The sequence below is a fragment of the Dermacentor silvarum genome, chromosome 1 (genome assembly GCF_013339745.2).
Source record: "Dermacentor silvarum isolate Dsil-2018 chromosome 1, BIME_Dsil_1.4, whole genome shotgun sequence".
Classification (NCBI taxonomy): domain Eukaryota; kingdom Metazoa; phylum Arthropoda; class Arachnida; order Ixodida; family Ixodidae; genus Dermacentor; species Dermacentor silvarum.
The window spans coordinates 321163972-321188415 of record NC_051154.1 but is presented as its reverse complement, the minus strand read 5'-3'; the positions used below and the strand labels follow the sequence as shown (position 1 = coordinate 321188415).

General features: G+C 43.9%; 1 protein-coding gene across 1 annotated transcript in view; it reads left to right on the top strand.

Moving 5' to 3' along the window:
• Positions 1-24444, top strand: part of LOC125942270 (uncharacterized) — a 73646-nt gene that overhangs the window by 13404 nt on the left and 35798 nt on the right. The window contains exons 2-3 of the mRNA XM_049660436.1: positions 20963-21349; positions 22871-23179. Of these exons, the coding sequence (XP_049516393.1) occupies positions 20969-21349; positions 22871-23179 (690 nt within the window). The 5' untranslated portion in view covers positions 20963-20968. The remainder of the gene's footprint in view (positions 1-20962; positions 21350-22870; positions 23180-24444) is intronic.

Here is a 24444-nt window from a genome sequence, read left to right as displayed (position 1 = left end):
GTTAAATGGAACTGGCATGAGGAAATTTTTTTTAATTTTTGAGTGCCGCAACACAAGTTAGAATGAAAGAATTTTCAAGAAATCAGATTTCATGCGTACATGAAAGAAAGCACATCGCTGCCTTGCCCGAGAACTGTTGTTGCACTCTGCATTTAAGCAAAGTTTTACCTCTTAATTCTTACTATTTTGAAATAGCAAAATAAACCATTACTACAAACATATGTTAATATGTAGTTTTTCTTAAACAGAACCACTCTGACAATAGCACAGATTCCACTTTCCGGTGTATGTTTGAAACCTAATTTTCTGTAAAATTTCTCACTGTGCCTACTTTTACTTTATCAAACAAACTTGAAATGGTGTGCCGTCATGGAACAGTCTTGGCATGAAATGACCCGAGATACCTATGAAATAAAATAGTCAAGAAACACTATCTTTTGTAGAAATATATTAAAAAATTATGTAAAATGTACTAAAATACAAAGCGCAACACTTGTGCGATTAATTATTAATCACAACACAGTACCTGTGTCTGAACCATCCTACCTGGGCTTTTCAGGTGACTAGAAACATCATAATAATAAAAAAATGTTGAGCGCTGCAAGTGCACAACACTTGAACTGTCCACAGACTTGAGCTCTTCAGGACACTTTAGGTCCCTTGCGAGAAGTGAGGCCAGAGTGTTCTTAATGTAGGCTATGTTTGTCCCAGGAAACTTGTGACAGGTAAACCCTGTAAAAAAAGGAAAACAGCTGGAGGTTTAAGATGTTCCACATGCAAAAGTGCGACATACAGTACGCCCTGTTATAATGAAACTTTCATTTGTTTTGTTTATTCAAAGTTTTCACGAGTTCAATTCTAGAGAATGACCAGCTTTCAAAGTGGAGTGGTGCCGGAGGACTCCACTTAGTACAATATGCAGAAGCCAAACAGGAAAAGCCCACTGTGGCCGAATAACTTCATGAATATCCTTGGTGTGAAAAATGTGAATGTTGCTTGCTTAGGAACAAAATGGTGGAAAAAAGACTTCATACTGTTGGTGAAAAAACTTAAAGGTAGACTACTGGCAACTAAACAATAAGGTGCTGCACATTTTGATTATGATTGTTGAGTTCTCTCAACAATCATAATCAAAATGTGCAGCACTTTATTGCACTTTTTCTTGCAGGAGTTGCTCCAAATACGGTTATGCGGCCAGAATTGAGTATGGCATATCTGAATTTGTTTTACGAGCTCATATACTACTGGAGTGCACTTCTTGCATTATGATGGCCATTCTTATGCCTCTCTACTTAAAAGAAAATACTGCTTATAACAAGGATTTACTGCAGTTGCACGCCAACCTGGCTAGACTAACACAAATAAATGCGAAGAAGAAATACGAAGAAATGCTCAGTCTTACAAAAGAAATATGCAAGTGGACTGGCTTTGCTAATCCTTTGAGGGTCACTGCCATGCATGTAGAGTGGCGGAAACAAATCGTGTGGTCACGACCATAAATATGAGGCGGCGAAAGAACATATAAATAAGCATACCTTTTAAGAATGAAGTGTCCCCAAGCATCACATTACAGATTCTGTAACCTTCTGCGACTTCTACAAAAATCCTTATTGTGCTGTTGCCCCTTGGCTTCTTCTAAAACTGATATTTCTCTTTACCCTATGGTGCCAATCACTGAAGTAGTTTGGGAGTATTCACCTAGTTTAATGTTTTGTGAGTGTCATTACATTTAAAAATGTGATTATGCTAGTTTGCCCTGCATGTTACAATAAACATGGTGTAAAACAGCGGACACTAAGAAACCTTTGTCATTTTGTGACCTAAAAAATTATTTATCCATTTTTTTTCTTGAAAGGTCACTCTGAAGAACAACCCAGAATAAAAATATAACGCTTAAATTGGGGGACGTAATTCGTGAAAATATATGATCCTCAAAGGGTTAAACATGAACACCTACAAAGCTCATTCAATCTTTGATAAATCTAAACCCATAGTACTTGAGCACTGGTTTATAATAACGCTGAAAACAGGCAAATGCGTCCTTGAAGTAAGAAAGCAGGAGACATTTCCAACAATTTCAGAGTGGGAGCTGTAGACATGCCTCATGTTCTGTAAGAAGCTTTATATAGTAGCTGATCATTTTATGGGAACGTGAGGAAAAGTCAAATAAATACCTTTGTTTTTTCCACATCCTAGAATACAATGTGATAAATTGGATCTTAATATGTTGAGTGCCTAGAATGAATGGACATTGCTAAACATAGCAATGTTGACAACGAAGTTGGCAACAGTTCCTATTGTTGCTTTGATCGAAACAACCAAACAATTATGCCCCATAACTTAAGCTCCCTCTGCTGAAAGGCTGTCTGCCACCACATGGACCTCCTTCAAGACTGTAGCAACTTTAATTCAATGTGGTCTGTCGAAATAGGTGAAACCACTATGTTTTGCGTTACAGAATCTGGAGGGCCATTTTGATTGCTGAAATTTGGTGGAAGTGCTGTCCCTCGAGTTGAGCAGTAACTGCACTTGAGCATAGCTTCTCCACAATTCCTATATTATAACAACACTTTCAGGCCACTTAAGCACACCTGCTATACCACCAGATTGGTAGCATGCTTCACAGATTGGTAGTTGCTTCATTGCAACTGTTCATGGCATGGTCAGTCAAGTAGTGCAACTAATGTGCAAATACACCTTTGTCAGTTGTAGCCACCAATCACTTCTGGCAGTTAAGGCTGCTTTTAAAATTTATCACTTTAGTATGGAGTCGTTAGAGACTTGAGATCAAATGAACATTCATTCCAAATAGTAGGCTATTGTAGCACGTAGTTGCAGACACAGGCTACTTGAAAGTCATTTGTTGTGCTAATAGCAAGCTGGTAATTCCAAGTACAAAATGTGAATGCAAAAATGCAATGGGAAAAAGGATGTACGGTACTTGCCTATAACAGCGTTGACCCTGATAAGGCCAAGAGCCTCTTTTTGCCTATTGGTGGTAGTGTTTTCGAGGAGTGGCCCATCAGGTTCTTCTCTGTGAACACATGGTGAATCAAGGCCCTTGCAAACTTGCCTGGTCCACCATGGCAATCTTTGCCAGGATCATCTGAATGAGCACTTCTCCAACCTATGTGAAATGGCACATTTAGGTAAATATTAGTGAGGTAGTTTAAGGATTTTAAGCACATTTACACAACAGCCACACTCCAAATAAATCACAGAAATACTGCCTGCTCCAGACCTAATATGTCAACTAATGCCACTAAAAAAACAACTAAAACTAATGTCATAGCTTGTTATCCTGTTAGGATGCCATGTGCTTCAGAAAAACAAGGATTCACCCAGTACAAAATAAAATAGTAAGTAAACCAAAGCATCGAAATCTTTAATGCAAGTAGCATTTTTAGGATACTTCACATACTTTCGGGTGTCTGTCTCTATGTATTTTCCAGCCAATTTGTGTCACTTGTTGGTCAATGGACTAATGGGTAGGGCTGCTAAGTTGAGGGAAGTGGGTTAATAACCATCTGATGGACCTGCTTGGATCTCTGGGTATGTGACTCAGAGTATGTGCCACTCTTCAATGAACCTCTTTCACGCCATCTTGGGCAACTGCTGCTTGTGTTGGCAAGCAGCAGTAGCAGCTCAAACAGGAAGATAACTATAGACGTTAATGCGATTACCACTACACATCAGATTCGCTTGCTGTGTCCCAGACCTACTCAGCTGAATGTGTACATAAGACACAAAGGCAGGGTGTGCCAACTGCCCACCTCATCAAATAAATTAATCGACTCGAAAATCAAAGGCTATGCAAAATCGCAAAGGAGACACTTAATGCTACCAGTTTTACTAAATCTTAAGGAGAATACCTCCCGGCAATACATTCTCCTGGCAACAGTGCATTTTATCATAGTGACGCTAGACGATGAATGGCCAAAGAATTCACCTTTCGCATTCCGGCTGTGGCGTCTCCCGCTCATTTTGATTCTGAAAACAGATGTCAGTATTAAAATGTGACGCCACGATAACTCAAAAGCAACAATCAAAACATCTACATGGACGATTAGGCCGACATAAATGGATGGATATAAATGACTGATTGAAAACATTAAAGCATGGCTGCTCTTGCCACTGGTAGTGTGAGGTGGGCAAATAAATTATTTTTAATTTCTCTCCAAAATTTTAAAACTATTTTTGCTCATCTACTGAACTGTTGTGGCCACATCTTGAAGGTAGCTCGTTCATATAAAACCAGTGTTGCATTTTTTTACTCCCCGTCTAAGTGCTGCTACTGCAGTTTGCTTACTCTCTAAGTATTCCACAGAACTGCTCCACCAACAAACCATTGTTCCAAGCTTATGTCAAAGTGTCATTTAGTTCACAAGGATACGCTCCCCTTTCACTCTCTCTCCTCTTTAGTGTGTGAATTCAAAGCAAAAATAACTTATTGACATAGCTGTCTACTTCTATCTCATAAAAAGCCTTGCTTATTTTTTACATTTGTCGATAACGCCTACATGCCACTGGAAGCACAGTGGGACGACACGGAAAATATGCCCAAGCATCTCGTTCCTTTACTGATTTTCTAACTTAGTTAAATCAATCAGTTACTGAAGGGCCAAAGGCTGAAACTTCACACGATGACGTTATTTTGAATGTTTCATCCCTCTAAAGCAGAACATAGAATCCCACAGAATCTGCCTTTTCCGTGAATATAGAGCGCCTACGCGAAGGCGTTAGCGCGAAGTACACGATGGCGTCGAAGGGAGATAATGGCTAAAAAAAAAGTTCACCGCGCGCGTACCGGTGGAAAACAAACCATACATAACCTGATGATTTCACAGCATTCGCTGCCATCAGCCCTTTTTTGTCTCACCTATCACATAGAATCACATATACGCCCTTGCAATTCTTAATTATTATCGCGCCACAGCACGTGTCTAGCGCACGGCGTGTCAGCGGACTCTGCACACTCGATCCTGAAACGAACAGCGCAGCAGAATACATTCGAACGGCAAAACGCCCCGCGCATATTTTCGCCGATCCCGACACGCCATATAGTAGATGCACGTCAATGCACGGCGTTGCGCGAACGAAATATACTTGATTACAGTACAGTTCGGATTATTTCACGTCGCATTGTTTCCACCAAAACGGCAAAGCACGAGCGCTCATTAATAAGGCTAATTTCAATCGGTGCTGGAACACCGTACCAAAAAAACGTGGCGCACACAGCATGCCCTGTTTCAGCTGGCTCCACATAGCTGCCCACCAAAACGGCAGAGCCACGAGCGCTCATTAATAAGGCTAATTTCAATCGGTGCTGGAACACCGTACCAAAAATTGTGGCGCCCACAACATGCGCTGTTTTAGCTGGCTCCACACAGCTGCTCACCAAAACGGCAGAGCACGAGCGCTCATTAATAAGGCTAATTTCAATCGGTGCTGGAACACCGTACCAAAAATCGTGGCGCGCACAACATGCCCTGTTTTAGCTGGCTCCACATAGCCGCTTTACGTCGCCGCAAGCGCGCTGTGAAGTTAAATCAGGACAAAACTTCTTGCTCAATATCACAAATCTAGTACTGCACAACCAGTTCTCGCAACGGAAGGATAGTACTAGTAATGAAAACAAGCACAGAAGCGCGTGGAAGACACGCACGGGTGTGTACGCACTTTTGCTGAAAGCGTCGCAATGAACGAGCAAGTGGAATTCGAAACACTCACTCACCTTCGATTTGGCTGAGTCGGAGGCGATCATGGTGATAATCGAGGCAACGTGTAGCCCATAAAGAGCGAGCAACTAGTTGGAATATGCCAAAGATGTCACAGCGAGGCAAAGGGCACAGAAAACGCAGCAAACTCATCACGCAACCCGCACACATACGCCGCACGCACAATGTTCCGGAATGCGCCAAAGAGTCGACAGCGCAAGCGCGCATTCACACAAAAACGCGCATACAAATCCACGCTTTCATAGACATGAATTGCAATATTTATTAACAATGCTTGTAATAGTATTTCTTAACAATTTATGTGGTTTGCAAGAGTATGAAAGTTTTCTGCTTAGCTTCCTTGAGGAACTATTTTCTTCATCGGGGTAACGCAGTTCACCGGCCGGTCACGTACGGAGCGCGCGGGAAATAGTGCAAAATTCAAACGTCGCAAATGTCGCACCCTGTGCGCGCGCAGTTTTCATCGTTTGTATTAAAAAGAAATGTTTATTTTAATACGTGAAGCAACCGGCGCGAGAGGAACTACGGACCAGCAACGTACACAATGGCCGCTGTTCGTGCTTGTTAGTTTGACATCATGACAAACGGTAGACAGCATGCCGTCCCATTGATTAAACATTTGTACCTGTGCTTCTGCGCTATGATTTGCCACCGGCAAAGTAAAACAGTGTAGATTGTGCGTGGTGGCCAAGCAGTTTCCCAGCACACTGGCCAGCACCCGTCTCTACGTGTTACAGAATAGACCTAGGCTTTCATGTAAAATATGGGCACCACGTCGCAGAGATCACCCAAACTTGTTTCATTCTGTTGTGCGCTAAGGGCTACCAACTAAACGAAACGCACTCTTTAAAAAAATCTTTGTTTATAATGCTTACATACTACTTTTCCCACCATCTTGCCCATATTGAACATGGAGGCAATGCCGTTTTCTGACACAGACAGGGCACTGGCCACTTACAATAGAAGCCGATGGGAATCCAGGAGGTGCCCAATCATCGGTCATTGGTCACTGCTTGTTGAGACGTTTGTCTTGTGCTCCAATTTTGTATATATATATATATATATATATATATATATATATATATATATATATATCCAGGGTGGTCATTTTGAAGCCTTACGGAATTTATAGAAATCGCCTGTGGCAGGTAGCATAATTCTTATCATTGAGCTGGGTTAAGCGATGAGGCGCATACATTAGTAGCACGTGCAATCGAAACATAGATTCAACTAATTAACAAGAAATCACTAATTAACTTCTTATTTTATTACTTTACGACACATATTGCGATTTACGAATTTGAGCCGGTGAGCTTGTCAGGCGTATCCACTTGGAATGAATTTCCAGAATGACACCAATTTGGAGATATGCGCCATCAAACTCGCAGTAAAAATGCACTGTTGTTACTCGTACTTTGTTACCAAAATGCTGTTTTATACATTAAAGCACAAAAGTAACTAAAACGCCCATGTATTTCGTCCCACACTTTGGGCAATAATATCTCGAAACTGGTGTTATCCTGGAAATTCATTTTAGGTGGATGCGTCTTGCAAATTCACCGGCTACAATTCATATACTGCAATATGTGTCGTAAAATAATTAACTAAGAAGTTCATTAGTCATTTTTTGTTAATTATTAGAATATTAGTTTCAATTTCTTGTGTTACTAATGTCCGTTTCTTCGAATAACCAAGCTAAGCGATAAGAATTATGGTACCTGCTACAAGTGATTTTAAAAATTTTCGTAAATCCTATAATTTTGAACACCCAGTATATATAGAGGGTGTGCCAACTTTCTTGCACCGACACGTAAATATATGCAAATGCCACGTAGCTGGACAGAACCAAGGTAATGTTGTTTGCCGTCGCTTACAGATAGTCAATTTTTTGCATTAGATAAATAATTATATAATCATTATAAATAATAATTATTATTCAATTCATAATAATTAATTAGCTTCTCGGATATTATATTTAGATGAAAAGTGTCAATCCGAACATTATAGAGCAACAGGAAAAACTCCCGATACAGCTTTCTGGTGCCCAATACGTGGTACATAAAAGTGTTTTCCGAGCGTGAAAGAAGCAAGCCCGCGGATACACGCATAGTGCCTCGAGCGGCTAGTCTTGCGGCAATTTTGCGTGTATTCGCGGGCTTCTTTCACACTCGGAAAAAAAAAGAAAAAGAAAAAAATCACTCTTATGTTGCACGTATTGAGCAACAGAAAACTGTATCGGGAGTTTTTAGTGGCAGGAGCGTCGAGTGCCATTTGTTCTTTGGACAGTACTTCCGGTTCACCTCCTGAGATGATCAGGAGGTGAAAATAAATCGAAAAAAATAGTACAGTACAAAATTCACGAATTTCATTATATATTTGATATCAGAGCATAAGTTTAGCTATAAGTTGAGTTACTGAAGTGTCTGGAATAATTAGAATTATTTAGCTGAGACGACCGGGGACGCAATCCAAGTAAATCAGAAAAATAGAATAAAAATGGTTCAGTTCAGAATTCATGACTTTCATTATAGATATGATATCAAATCATAAGTTTTATTGCAAGCTGACTTGCTGAAGTGTCTGGGATAATTATAACTAATTAGCTGAGACGAGATTAAAAATAAATCAGGAAAAAAAAGAAAAAAAGTAATACAGTGCAAAATCCATCGGTTTCTTTATAGACATGATATCAAAGCATAAGCTTAGTTCAAATTGAGTTACTGAAGTGTCTGGAATAATTATAATTCATCAGGAAACAATTATTACTGCTTACCAAAGCACAGAACACCAACGCCGGGATGCGAGTGCCAAAAAGAAACACCTCAGTCAAAGTTTAAGGTTGCCTACTCTTTTAAGCATGAAATGCTTTTAGCTCCCGTTGTCGGCGATCATCAAGTGACCTTGAGCCAAAAGCCAAAGCTCATATCCGGGCACTGAAAACGAGAACATGCCGGCAAGTTGAAAATGAAATTTAGTCACCCGTAGGCACGAGTACAACTCTGGTATGGACGTAGAGTGCAATATAACCTACCGTACATGCAATACATTGTACTTGATATAAACAAAACATATGAGCAAACAAAATAGTAAATGGTGTCTGCTTGACACTGGCTTTGCCACACATCAAAAGCCACTATGACAAGTTGCGAGAACAAAACGAGATCATCCGAGGAACCAGTCAAACTTGAAAAAATGCAGTCTCTGGCACAAACCCTTTACTAAACATGCTAGTTACTCTCCAAAACAAATTACACAAAAAATATTGCTGCGAGTTCTTCCCAATGTTTCTTGACAAGCTGTAACTTCTATTACGCTGAAGTTTTATTTGTCATTTCCAATAGTGACGTTCAAAAGGCAGATAGATACAGGGGCAGATAAAGTGGGCCGATCCTGGAGGCAGTGCAGAAAGGGTCCAAGATCAATGGCACCTCTTTCATGTGGGCCGATCCTGGGGGCAGTGCAGAAAGGGTGCAAGCTCAATGTCACATATCCCCTGTGGGCACGGGGACCTGTAACGCTTCTTTGAACTGCCCGTGTCATACGGGGGATCCAAAGAGACAAAATCAACAGCTCTTCCTCTGTCGAGAAAATGGAGTCTCTTATAAAAATGAGTTTTGATATGTTGTTGGCATATTGTTGAGGAATTGTTGACACAATATCCTTTCAATAATGCCTCAATAGTTACTGAACGTACACAACAATACCTAAACAATAAAGTTGTTGAGCGCTTCACAACAGTAAAGTCATTGAATAATTGTTGTTGACATATTGTTGAATAATGTTGAGTATTATTGAGAATTGTTGAGCAATATTGACATTGAATATATATCTGAAAGCAAAGCTTGTCGCCGTAAGCATCTTACGTAAGCAAAGACATATCTTACGTAAGCAAAGCTTGTCCGATTCTAGTAAGCGAAGCTTGTCATCCGATTCTAGCATGCTGATTCTAGCGTGACGGCTTCCGAAGCCCAGGCGAAACGTCAGCGAAGAGCCGCCGACCCTGAATTTAGGGCAAACGAAGCGGAACGCCTGCGGCAGCGTCGTATTGCCACAAGCTCCCCCAGTTACGACTCGAGAGATAGGCCTTTGGTTCAAGTTATGTGACACTCTATATATTTAGTAGTGGTTAAGTGAACAATAAAACAATATATATGTGTAAAACACATACACGTCTATGCGTGTGTGCTTCAGACATATATTCAATGTCAATATTGCTCAACAATTCTCAATAGTACTCAACATTATTCAACAATATGTCAACAACAATTAGTCAATGACTTTACTGTTGTGAAGCGCTGAACAACTTTATTGTTGAGGTATTGTTGTGTATGTTCAATAACTATTGAGACATTATTGAAAGGATGTTGTGTCAACAATTCCTCAATAATATGCCAACAACATTTCAATAGTCATTTTTATAAGGGAGTCTTCGATGTAAAACCTTTCTTGCTTATTAACTGGATTAGGGGAAAGAAAGCAAGGCGAAGTAATGTGGCACTCACCCGATGGAGAATAGGACACACATATAGGACGCAGTATATATTCTCACTGGAAATGAACCTCCCACCTGAAGCAGGTGTGGGGAAGTGCTCACTGTAGCACATGTTCTAATAGAATGCAAGCACTGAGAAACTCAAAGTAAGATATATTTTCTATGAATATACAAGGAGCGTATTCGACTGCATCCTGCGCTGTCGACCCGCGGCGGCGACTTAGCGGCTGTGGTGTTGCGCTGCTAAGCACGAGGTCGCGGGAACAAATCCAGGCCGCGGCGGCTGCATTTCGATGGGGGCGAAATGCAAAAACTCCCGTGTCACGTGCACTGGGAGCACGTTAAATATCCCCTCGTGTTCAAAATTATTCTGGAGTCCCCCACTACTGCGTGCCTCATAATTAAATCGTGGTTCTGGCAGCTAAAACCACGGAATTCAATTCAAATTCAAAATCCTGTGCTGTTCCTTGGAAGACAACCGCTTTTATTGCGATATGAATTATTTATGGGCACTCCATTTAGTACGATATCAATTATACGGACCCATTTCTGCCGTTTGCGTCACCGTCGCAATGGGGTTCTGTATAGGGCTCCTGCGTTGCCCAGGGGGCGCTGCGAAAATGGTGCTAAAAAGCGCCCTCTGTCCGAAACTGGGTAGTATCAAGCTCGGTCGTCTGCTTCAGAAAGCACGTTTACAATAGGGACCCGTCACTTTCGGCTGTGTTGTACCACGGCTTGCAGCGAATATCGGGCGCCGAAGATTTCTTTCAGGGGTGGCACGCTGCGTAAAGGCAAGAAATTATGCAACGCCGAATACGTGTATACGCCGTTCAAGAAATAAGCGGCGAAGTTTTAGCGCTCCGTCAATCGCAAGTGAAGCGAGTCGCGTACGAAGTTGAACTTCAGGTAAGGTTTGCACGCTGCTATATTCAGGTGCACAAACGCGAGGAAATTCTTGCCTATAAATGAATTCACAGCAGCGATAAGCAGACATCACGTGTATGGAATTGCTCAAGCGCACGACGGTACGCGCCGCGACGGCAGCGGTCTTTCAGCATGCCGCGACTTTTATTGCATAGTTGCTAGGCATTTTTCGGCAGTTTTAGGTCCATTTAAAGCCATGCTGCAATAACCCATCTTACGTAACACTCTGAAAGCATTAGGAACATTGCTCTGGCGCTCCTTGGCTACAAGTTGTCCTTGTGCCAATCAAAAACCATGCATCGTCATCATGCGTGTGTGTCTACGTTACTGCATTAGAATAGTAAAAACTACCATATTTTAGTAACAACTTCATGAGGGCTAGTTGGTTCATAGTTGAGCGAAGGTATGAAGTAACAGCGCGTAAGGAACAAGGACGAGAAAGGAACGAAGACCACGCTTGTCCTGTGGTCTTCGTTCCTTTCTCGTCCTTGTTCATTACGCGCTGTTACTTCATACCTTCGCTCTACCATATTTTATTCACAGCTTAGTATTTATTTTATCAGCTCCACCAAAATCTTCTAATGCTGTCCACAAGGCTTCTCTTTTCAGAACAGTGGCGCGTGCAGGACCTGGTGAATGGTCTATGTAGGCCACTTCATTACACTCGGTGCGAGATGAAGATGCAGTGCCGCTGGCTTTAAACATCTATGCAGGAGTGTAGGCCGATACTGTTCTTACTCGGTATAGGATGTGACTTCCATTCAGACACATCTGTTTACAGGCCCAGGAGTATGCAGAATTCCTCGAAAACTTATCGAACAATTAGGCTTCCCGGCAGTACCACGGATACTACGCAAGGAAGTGTCGCGCATTCTTACATTTCTGCGAGCGACAAGACTGATGGACGACACATGGTGACATATTTGGAGCTGAAGGAGACGCTCAAGTGAAGTAATTGCCGGCCAGGCCTGCCAGGCTAACTCCGCCTGTAGCAGCATCACTATCACCACCATGTATCGGCCTGAATGGCAGGAGGAAAGTATTTCGGTGTTGGCAGGCTTTCAGAATTCTATTGAAATATATGCGACAACGACAAACAGGTTGCGAGCAGACAGGAAGCAAACAAATTGCCCTGGCTGCATCAAACTTGTGGACTGAGCTTCTGGCTCACATCGAAGCCCGAAATTACCTATTGCTGGCGTTACGAACGACTAAATAGGTGAGCTTGGTCTATTTTAATGTTTCATGCGCAGTTATGGAAGCTACACGTCTTGGGGCAATGGTAAGCTCTTCTTCGCGACCCTCACCGGGTTTCATGACCGTGGCTGCAGCCTGGCTGTTCTCTTGCCTAATAGGCCGACCAATCGCAGCGTAACACTCGCGCCACGCGCGCCGCTGGATTCCTTGCACCGCTACCAGATGGCGCTCACCTGAGCGCCACCATATGCCATTGGCACAGTGCATACCAACATTGTGGTATGCACTGTGCCGGAGGTACCTGTACGTGACATTAACGTACACAGAGCAGTTGCGGCCACTAATGAGGCGATTTGGCAAATGAGCCGAGAGAAAGGTTTCGAGGTTGTGGGAGTCAACAGGGAAGTGAGAAGGTATGGTGGCTTTCAAAGAGACGGAATCCACTTTGATCACAGGCTTGGACGTGAAGTGGGCTGGTGCAATTGCTTTTTTTTTTGGGGGGGGGGGGGCACGGGCGCTAAGGAGGCCGGGATAAGTAGTAATGACGAAGGTCCGTTAGGGGAACCTCTGACTAACAGCACCGGTAGCAAAAGAAAAACGAGAAAGAGCTCGCTGTGCAATAGGTTATATAAACATGCAGGGCGGTAGAAGAAAAGATAAGTGGTTAGAGATTGAGGAACAGTTAAATAGAGAACAAATAGGTGTGTATGCGTTTACAGAAACGCACCTTAGAGACTTAGAAGGGCCACCAATGTTTGAGAATTACGTTTGGGAAGGGTGCAACCGAACCAAATTGGAAAGAAAGGGAGGGGCAGTTGGAATGCTCATACGTCAGGGCGGCCCAAGTGGGAGAGTAAACTCAAAGTGTCACGAGCACATTTGGCTATCACGCACAGTCAGTGGAAAGAAAATTTGGCTGGGAGTGACGTATATATGGACACGGAAAAATTTCAAAGAAAAGAATGAAGAGTTAGTGAAATGCCTAAGTGCAGATATTAAGAGTTTCGGAATAGAGGGCGAAATTATCCTGTTTGGTGACATGAATGCCAAGATACAGGATCTAGATGGTTATACCGACAACAACGGGAGGTTAATGCTAGATCTCTGTGAGCAACATGCCTTCGTTATCGTGAATACGGGGCCAAAATGTGATAGCCAGATCACATGGGAAGGCGGAAATAGACAATCGGTCATCGATTACTGTCTGATGACAAAAGGAATTTATGATAAGTTGAAACAAATGGTCATTGACGAGGAAGGGGATGGCAGCATAGGGAGTGACCATAAACGCATCATTTTGAAAATGAGATATGTAGTTGGAAAGAGACCAAGGAAAGAAGACTGACCACTCCAAATTTGAACGATGAATAAATAGCAAATATAGCCACAAGAGTCGAGAAAGCACTTGACAAATGGCCATGCAAGGGGTGTGATTATGGTGAGCTTGTAGGTGTCATGACCAAAGAAATGAGGAAAGAGAAGCAACATGCTTGTTGGAAAGGAAAAAGGAAGCCCAAAAGCTGGTGGAACAGGAAGATACGGGAGGCGATCAACAAACGCAAGAAAGCATCACGAGAACAAAGACAGGCCAAAATTCACAGTTGCCGCAGGATGAAATAGGCAGAAAATGGGAAATATACCGCGGCAAAAAAACATGGTTCAATTCTTAGTTCAAGCAAAGATTAAAGGTGAAAGTGAACGTTGGTTGTCAGAAATACGTGCGAAAAAAAGGACGCACCTCGAATATTTTGGAACCACATTAACGTATTACGCAGGAAGTTGGGAACTGTACAGAAACATATCCTTGACGAAGATGGAAATGAACTGGAAGGGGACGCGGCATTAAAGTATGTTCGAAAAATAACAGCCGAATCATTTCAGGGCAATGGCGAGGTGGTTTCTGAGGAAACAAAGAGAATGAACGAAAACCAGGCGGAAAAGGAGTTGGTGCTGAGTAATTTCAACTGGAAGAAAGCTGAAGTAAAAATTTCTCAGCGCACAGCCACAGGTTTAGACGAGGTTCCCGTTCGACTGATTAATGAGCTAGGACCAAAAAGTAAGGAAGCTCTGTTGAAAGCAGTAGCAAAATGCTTACAACATAAGCGAATACCAGACAGTTGGAGACAAAGTAGGATGAAATTATTTATAAAGGTAAGGCGGAAAAAGATAAGATTCACTCTTATCGACCGCTGACCATTACATCGGTGATATACAGGTTAGAAATGCAGGCGATTAAATTGAAGCTGCAAGCATGGACAGTTGTACAATTATGTCATATTGGGAGAACTTCAGAATGGTTTCGGAATCGGTAGGCGGCTGGATGATAACTTATTTGTCCTTACTCAGTGTATTGAAATATCCAGAAAAGAAATGAGACCGCTTTATGTGAATTTTGTAGGCATTACCGGAGCGTATGACAACGTCGATCGCAGCATTTTGTGGAATATTCTGGAAGGGTAAGGTATTGGCAACGACTGTAGACAGCTATTGAGGGAGATTTACCGAGAAAATACCGTTTGCGTTGAATGGAAAGGGATGACGAGCGAGGATAAAGTTGATATCAACAAGGGACTGACACAGGGCTGCCCTTTATCCCCGCTGATGTTTATGATGTACGTGGTAGGGATGGAAAGAGCGCAAGGAAGGAATCAACATCGGGTTTAACCTCTCATACAAACAAGTCAGCACAACAGTTGAGCAGCAGCTGCCAGGTTTATTTTATGCGGACGACATTGTGTTGCTTGCTAACAAGCAAAGTGATATGAAACGTCTGTCTGATATCTGTGGAGAAGAATATGAGAAGTTAGGATTAAAATTTAGCGTTAAGAAATCAGGTGTTATGGCATTCAATGAAAACAGTGAACAGACAGTGTTGATTCAGGGCCAGGAAATACCTCGCGTAAAAGAATACAAATACCTTGGTATATAGATAAACGAAGGCGATAGATATCTGGAGATACAGGAGAAAACAGCAACAGCACAATGGAAGAGAAATGCGGCCATAATGAAACACAGAGCGCTATGGGGATACAATAGATACGAGGTGCTCCGGGGTATGTGGAAAGGTGTAATGGTTCCAGGGCTTACATTTGGAAATGCGGTTGTTTGCTTGAAGTCAGGGGTACAATCAGTACTCGATGGCAACCAAAGATCAGTGGGACGCCAAGCTTTGGGCGCCCACGGGAAGACTATTAATAAAGCTGTGCAGGGTGATATGGGCTGGACAAGTTTTGAAGCAAGGGAGGCTCACAGTAAAACTGATTTTGAAGAACGACTGAGGAAAATGGAAGAAAGTAGATGGGGTGCAAGAGTGTTCAGGTATTTGTACAGGAAAAACATTGACTCACAGTGGATGAAAAAAACTAGGAAGCTTACCAGCAAATATGCGACCAGTATGGCCAGCAACACGGCAACAAAGAACGTCAAACGCAAAGTGCGAGAAGCTTAGACAAGGTTATGGGTGGCGGCAATGGAAGAGAAACCTGCTATGACTAACTACCTCAAATGAAAAAAGGAAATCAGGAAAGAAACAATTTATGAAAACTCAAAGGGAAGCTCCTTACTTTTCGAAGCGAGATCAGGATGTCTTAAAACGCGCAGTTATAAAGCGAAGTACACCAAGGACCAAGCCCCGTGTGCTTGCTGTGGTAAAGCCACTTCTCTATAGAGAAATGGTGGAACATGTTTTATTGGAATGTGAAGAAATCTACCCACCTGCAAGTCTAGGCTCCTCTGACCTCCTTGAAGTTCTTGAGTTCAGGGATAGCACGGGCAATGTAAACATGTGAGCTGTAGAAATTAGTAAGAGGCGGTTCGAGGTTTGGTGGCAGAAAAGTAGGGAGACCACAAACAACGGAGACGTACAGAAACAGAGTTCCCAGTAATGGGGTCAAAAAGGTTGATGCCTGGAATTCTTTATATTTCTGTGTTTCTCAAAAAAAAAGGTAGGACATTAGGCAAAATAATAGGAGCTTGGTGGCGCAACCCACAACCCCCGTTTCAAAGGGGACGCTCATAGCATACATCCACCCATCCATCCATAGAGTTACTGTATAGGCTCCCTTCAGGGAGCCAGAGTTGCGCCGCTGTTTTGCGCGCGCCGCTAGCTCCACCTCCAGTGATTCCAGCGCTACAATTCGCCAAGCGCCATCACGTGGTCAAAAGTGGTTCCGCTGCGCTGCGGAGAAGCCAACACTTCGCAGGTGACGCCAACCCTCCGCGGGTTCCGGCAGTCCAAGCACAATTGCCATCGGCGCTGTTATTATTCTTTCTGCTGTTTCTTCGTTGCTGCTGGTGGAGAGACGTGTGATCACAAGCGTATTCTCGGGTGAATTGTAGAACTAATGTCATATGACGCATTCACAGCGTTTGCATTATGACGGGGTGTTGCGTGCCGAACTGCCCCAACCGCGCCGAAAATAGCAAGGTATTTTTCGCAGTGCCACGAGCGAAATCTGCTTACGCCGCCGATCCCACTGGCTGCTGCCTTTGGGCCATGACAGGTGGATTCCAAAAAGACCTAGAATATGCGAGGTAGCAGACCTTCACTCCATATCAATATCGTTCCTGTATTAATATAGATATTACCGCCTGTATCAAGGTTCAGTCTGTGCGCGGGTCTAGGATAAGTATTTGTTTTCGTGATTGTACCATTTTCACTTTCGGGTGAAGTGTGAAAATTGCTTTCTTTACGAGCGCAGACTGGAAGTTCATTAAAATAATTACAGGGCAACGGTAACAGTTAGCAACGATTTATTATCTAGTGTTGCCGTTTTGCTGGTCTCATTCACTCCTCATCGTGATAGGGATGGTTGTCGCTTCATTGCCCTGTCATCTGCTAGCTTTCGAGGACTCTGATTCGTTAGTGTACTTGTATTTGTTTGTTGTTTTGTATTTGTTTAGTTCACGTCACTGCGTTACGAACCAAAAATTGCAATAAAATGCAGCTTATTGCTTGGCTCGTTGGCAATTTCCAATGGCTGCGTAGCACTAACAAACATTGGTGGCCATTATAATTTGCGTTATCAGCTGGAATGTCAGCTTGTCTATAAAAATTCTTAGAAACCACCTGTAATGTGACGTTTAACTTAGCCTTGGAAAATGAATATGGCATCGCTTCAGTAAACCGGTTATTCGCATGCTCCTGTGAAAACGAGATAAAGATTGTAGCGTGTTCAACAAGCAAGAAATAAAAGCCTCGTTTGCTTTTTAATCTAAACACGGGACTGCAGAAGTTGCACAATTTAGTGTACACAGAATACCTTTACTCGTACAATAAATTCGTAATGCATACAGCCTTCGTCAGCGCGTGTGTCGGCTAGATGAGACCCGTAACACGTATAAATTTGTCGGTGACGTGTAAAACGCGACAAGGAAGCTATACTGGAATCATTAGAATCAACATATTGGTGCAGCGCAATGCAAAAAATTTATAAGAGTGCACGCAATTGCTCGGGTCAATCACATGAATTCAGCTTTCGTACACTGAACACAAGGAATGTTGGACACGACAGCGCTGTTGAATCGCGCATTCACATTTTCAGCTGTCGCGGGCCGTGATCTCATGAATGGGCGCCTAATACTGGTGTCCGACGGCCACTTTCGATCGCTATCGAGCCCGATCCGGGTGTAAATTCTCGACTGCGATTGGCTTCTTTCCGCAGTTAGCGCAAAGGTGCCAATCGCGACCGACAAATTCTATCCCGATCTGTCTTGATCGCGATCTAAAGTGTGTATGTTCGTCACATGCTGTATTTTAAGCAATTATTGCGTACTAAGGCTCGTAAGTGTAAAATCCAGGCTCGTAAACGTGAGTTGAGCAATCGAGCTTTACTCACAACGTGATCAAGAATATAATGAAAGCAAAAAAAGTGTTACTGTCAGTGCCGCGTGAGCGCGGCTCCACGCGTGCGGTGAGTGGCTTTCCCGCACAACTTTGGAACCCAAGATGGCGTACCTTGGCGTAACTCTGGCTCCCTAAATGGAGCCTATACAGTAACTCTACGCCACCACGGCAGCAGCGGTACCGGTCGTCCGAAAAAAAAGAAAGAAAAATGAGAAACGACCCTAATCCTTGTCTTAGGTATCTGCTAGTGGCACTCGCACCTCGGCGTTGGTGTACCCTGGTGTAGGTCGGGAAACCGATCTCGCACAGAGGAGCGGGCGAGGAGGGCGCGAAGCGTACCCTCCCTAGCGGACGGCGCACGAAGCCCACCTTACGCGCCCCTCCGCCGCTGACGTGAGAGCATGTAACGAGCGCCGGCGCGCAGCTGGCGCGCGCGAGGGAGCGACGGAGCAGGTGCGCGCCGGGACAGGAGAAGCGAGAGAGGAGGAAGTGACATCACCCCTCCGCTGTGTTAGGCAGGCGTTCACTCTATCCCAGGTGGTCTGTAGCTCTAATTACATTGTTTCTATTTTAATTAGTAATGAGCGGGTACCCCTGGTTTAAGTGTGATGTCACTGATGATGTCACTTCTGGTCTTGGAGTTTCATGGGAATCTGTACTGATGCTGTGGGTATCTATAGTGTAAGATTGTGTGCTTTGGTGTATGGCAATTAGACTTTCCTTAATTGTTTGCAATTATTCCTGACACCTAATAAGCTATTTACTATAGTAAACATGTGCTCTGATGTCATCTATCATCAACACTAAGTAGAACCATCGATATCTACCTGTTTTTATTTTTATGATTTATTTTTAATTTTGTCCCACCTCGGTGACAAACCGGAAGACGGTCCCCAACCGGAAGTAGCTGCGCAAAAAGCAAAAGTGTCACTCGGTGCTCGTGCCATTAAAAACAACCAGAAAGGTCGTCTTCGCGCATCTTGCTTCACGGTAATAAGCAAGTAAACGCTTCTTGCGGACAGTCTGGATTTGAATTGTGCTACATAGGTATGCGCATGCTGCGTACGAAACTGTGATGTGTTGAAGGCGTCCGTCGTACTCGCCAGTAGTCGGCAACTCCGCTTAATTAACAATAGCCTCGGTATATTTTGTGCGCGCCCGCGCTTGTGTGCCGGTGTACGTGCGTGCTTAAGCGTGTACGCTTGTTATGACTCTTTATGCGCTCGCACAAAGCTTTGCTGTATATAGATTCCAACTCGTTGGATCTGCTGCATTTTCTTTACTGGAAAACGGTAAATGTATTACTCGCCAAATGTGGCTATATATAGAGAGCCGTTCGTCGCCGTAACATGATAGGACGACCTCAGATGCCACTTAAAAAATATTGACGTGGTGGCCAACAGCTTGTCGTGAGCACATGACCCTGGCTACTGTATTTACTGTTTGTCTTTCTAGTATCGCATACATTAGTAGATATATATATATATATATATATATATATATATATATACATTTTTTGATGAAGCCCTGTTTCCTGATTCGTGATGTCCTAAACCGCAGTTATCGTTCTCTTCAGAATATTTTCGTTGTGCAATGTTTGTCAACATCACTTCTAGGGGCGAAGCTCCTTAGGGCGTGGGTCTGTCCTTCTTCCGATGTAGTATGTAGCCACCTGTAGTTTTATGAAGTGTTCACTAGATGGCGTAAGTGGTAGCCACCTGTAGTTTTATGAAGTGTTCACTAGATGGCGTAAGTGTGGATCTTTCTATACATAAGTGTATATAATGTCACTAGATGGCGCTATTTTTTCGTATAGTTGATGAGAAAACCTACAATGTAGTGCGACGGGTTACGGCTAGGGGTGTTATAATAAAAGGAGCTCGCTCTTGGCGCGCTGTCTCTTTCGCTCGGAGTCGCCGGATGGAAGACAAGGCTGCGGAGCGGAGTGCGCGGAAGGCGGCGGCGGCGCGCTACAATGCAGTGCGACGGGTTACCGCTAGGGGGTGTTATAATAAAAGGTGCTCGCTCTTGGCGCGCTTTCTCTTTCGCTCGGAGTCGCCGGATGGAAGACAAGGCTGCGGAGCGGAGAAAACGGAAGGCGGCGCGCGCTCGCAAGCGTAATCCCGCGCTGAGAGGCCGCGGCTTCACGAGAGGCAGCGCGGCGGCGGCTAGAAGACCCCGTAGTGCGAGAACGAGAGGCAGAAGCGGCACGGCTGCGGCGCGAAGACTCAGGCGTTCGCGAACGCGAAGCAGCGGCGTTATCCAACCGTTATCCCTTCATTTCACGGACCACAAAGCCGTGGTAATGAAGGGACTCCGCAAACCAAGCATCTAAGAAGAAGCGTCTAAGAAATTAAACGTATTGCATATATACACAGACTGTTTCTCACGTGTTTACTATATCATATACTGGGCGAATTACTCGGAGTATCCACGGTTTACCGATGACCCCTCCGGAGCTTCGCCCCATCATCATCATTCACCTCGTGGATACGCTGTGATTTTTCTTTTTCTCCTATCTTTTACGGTAACGGAATATAGTTGTGCTTACACGCATCGAGCTGTTGCGTGTTACGTAGCATTGCTTTTTTATCTCAAATAAACAGAAATGTGTGCTTGATTTAAAATGCACTTGGTGAAAGATGCGACCCCAGTAGACACCGCTTTTCCCGTAATTCACTAAGCTTCCGAATCGCCGTCGTTTGGCCAAATGTTTGGTCGCCGCTGGCCATGTTGAAACAGCCTCATTTCTCTGCATATTTACAGCGAGCCATGACCCCTGATTTCACTGAATGCAAACAGGAGCCTTGTTTCAAGAGACCTCAAAGAAACGTTCACTTGGCCCAGCTGTTCGGCGATGAGCTGGTGTCATTGCGCAGCCCCTTGAGCGCAACTGCAGTGGAGCTTCCACGCCGCTGCACACTGACACTCACGAGTCCCTGTGATCTACTCGCGCGTCTTCCAGCCTTGAATGAAGTGCTCGTCGCCATCGCAGCCGAAGTGAATGAAGTTGCCTTCGAGAAGGTTGCCGTCGGCTTACAAGATACATTTCTAATTCATAGGGACTGGGATGATGAATTCGTTGACCAAGCGGCTTTCACTCTACACTGCCTACTGTCCTACCACCACTGCGTGGAGGTCCTGGACGTCAAGGTACTATTGACTGCGTAGTTTAACAGAGCACAAGATTCTCGACTTATTTCTTCTCTCCTCGCAGCAAATGGCCTCCGTTCTAGAAGCGAAGGCTGCGAAACTCAAAGCAGCTGTGTGCAGTATGGCACATCCTTAGAATGAACACTTCGTATTTCAACACTGAGCAATAGAGTATCAGACGCACTTTCTCAGTCGTCCAGTGTTCAGTTGGCTTGCGATTTAGGATTGTAGCGGGCGATGAACATTTTGAAATACACAGTACCTAGCCGACCGAGTGTCGGGGGAAGGACAGAAAACGAGCTGATCACTCAGACCACTAGCTATGTAAATGCTGTCGCTTGATCTGTCGAGCGCGAAACCGCTTACTCAGATTTCGTCGATCTGCACTGCACGAAAAGATTATCGGGCGAAAATCATCACCTGTTTTCGAGCCACCCCCTAGGCCGTCCGCCATTAAAATAAGACAACCAAGAAACCAAGAGGGCTGGAATTAAAGGGCATTTGTGTGCTTATTCCTTAGTATAGCCCTACAACGCGTTACCCCACTTGCGGTCTTATATTATTGTAAAAAAAGCATATGGCCACACCGATTTGAAATGAACGGCTGTATTTTTGAGGCTGCGTGGCGGCCTCGAAATTTTCGGTATGCGGGTTGTGGAACATGACCACTCTAAATTGAAAAATCCTATATCAATACGCACCTCTATAATCAAAACTTGTAGTTAGTCACAATGACAAGATAAAATAATGTGTGATCGCAGTGCCACTGTCGATTTTTTTCATAAACAAGGTAGTAATTTGGTTATTAAAGGAATTATAAATGTCACTATTTTTTAAATGTGGAAAACCTGCACAGACTGTGCAAAGGTGTCGTTCTGTTGAAAATTTTAAACCTTAATGTGACGCAAAGTGTAAACTTCTTTTATGTCTTCATTGATGCTTCGTGTTTATGTGGTGTAATACTGCATGCGAACTCCCGCACATAGCCGACATGGCGATCAGAAAACAGATCGTAATGTTATATCTCCATCTGACAATCAAAGATGCCGCGTGGTCACTATCTCAAGCTGTAAACAAACATTTGCTGTCGCTCATAAATTTTTTGTTGGAATGTGGAAACTAAGAAAGGCTAAAATATTTTGCAGCCTATGCTCGCATCCGCCAAGCGAGTTCTGCATTCTGCACTTACGCAATACATGTAGCGTGGTCAAGACCGGAGATATTTATTTATTTTGCACTTAACACGTTCTGAAAAGTTTTCGTGAGGAGGCATTTATTTTCATAACAAAGGAACAGCTATAGCAACTTCTTTTGCTAGAGCTTCTGCATGTTTGTACTTCCCGAATGAATTTGTCAGCCTGCCCAGGCGCGAAGTAGGGGCTCACGAGCAATTTCAAAAATTTAGGCAAGTAACAACCTTTTCTTGCAAAGGGTGTCAAAACCACTCGCTTTGTTTAGCCTGAAATGCGTCATATTCCTATTCTTAAAAATCTGGATCTCAGAAAGCACTTCATATCACAGGTTCTGCAGAACATACCACGGACTTCCACCATTGAACCGATGATCTGGGATGCACTGCAGTCCAACTCGTGGCTGACTAGCCTCCAACTAGAGGAATGGGAGTTTTGCGATGAGCGCACTTCAACTTTCCTCAGCGCTATCTGCCACCTGCTGCAGAAGCAGCTGCGCCATCTGTCGTTGAAGGATGTCATCCTTGAGGACGTCACACTGGCGATGCTGGAAGCCCTGAAGAAAGCTCTCGGCGAGACTCGAACTCTCAGGACGCTTAGTGTCTACAGAGTTGGCGACTCCGACTGTGGCGACTTGAAGGTATTCGCGAGATTCTCAAAATGCTGTGGGAAGTGTGATCCGTGTACTGCAGTGAGAAGTTTTGGTATAACTAGTATAATGATGAGCATTAATCTTACGCATGAACTGGTTTTGCTTAAACGCCTCAGTACTGACTCAGCCTACTGTGGCGACTTGGAATGTGGCCTGAAGAGGCAGCGAATTTTTTGCTCACTTTCTGAATGATCGTTCACGTGGTGAAATGTAATCCGCCGCAATACAGAAATGGCGAACCATACACACCGCTTTTTTGCACTGCAGGGTTCAGTAATGCAGCTGGAATGCTTAGATGCTCTTTATGCATAAAAACGTTGGCTGTTTTGCCCGAGAGCGAATAATTTTAAGCGCGCGATAGCAAGGTCTAGTGTTCCGGTCGAGGTCCTCCAACGATGTTCTAACAATACACGGAGGCGGCATGTTTGCAGGACACAGCACGCGAGAAAACTGCTGCCGCAAAGAAGAAAGATAGCCCTGACAGTACATATACAATGCTGAAGCGATGAGGAACGCCCGAAGCAGCGTTGCAGGCGTCGCACCTTATGGTGCATGCATGAGATGAGAGTGACAGAAAACCGTCGGCGTTTGCCGGCCCTATTGAGAGGAGCACATCTAGTTAGCTTGGTGCTCGATGTGACGTTTTTCTCCAGTTTTCTGCCCATTTCGCTCAGGTCGATGTATGCGTCATGGTGTGGTATGTACACCGCCGCTCAGCAGAGAACTAAGGTGTGTGCAGAACGCTCATTCCAGCACTGGGAACCATTGAAAACTCTGCCCTGGCTACGCTGCAGAGCCTACTGAGCGGAGCGTGACGGGACATCCACTTAGGTTTGTAGTTTTTGCAGCAAAACGCACATCGCGTCTCCAGAATCCTTCTAACCCTGAAAGTGCGGGCCGCGCATTCCCCGTGGATACTGTGACAGCACGATAGCGCGAACGCAGTTAGAATGACTGCATACGTTGCTTCCGCAAATACCAATTCTTGTTTATTCATTGAATATGTGCGACCATTTTATCTAAGAAGAAAGTGCAGATGCTCGCTGCCGTGCAGTGATGAGAAAAGTGTTTGAGCTCCACAAACTCACATAGGCATTTGTTGAAAATAAGTCTGCCGCCAACCTGAATTCTACATGAAATGCAGCGCTTTCTACAACAATGATACACATCTCGCATTCCGTCTCCTTTTCGAATACTGCGAGAGGCTACGAAAGCTTGTCTAAACAATGTAGCTCACGCAGCCTGTTCCTGAT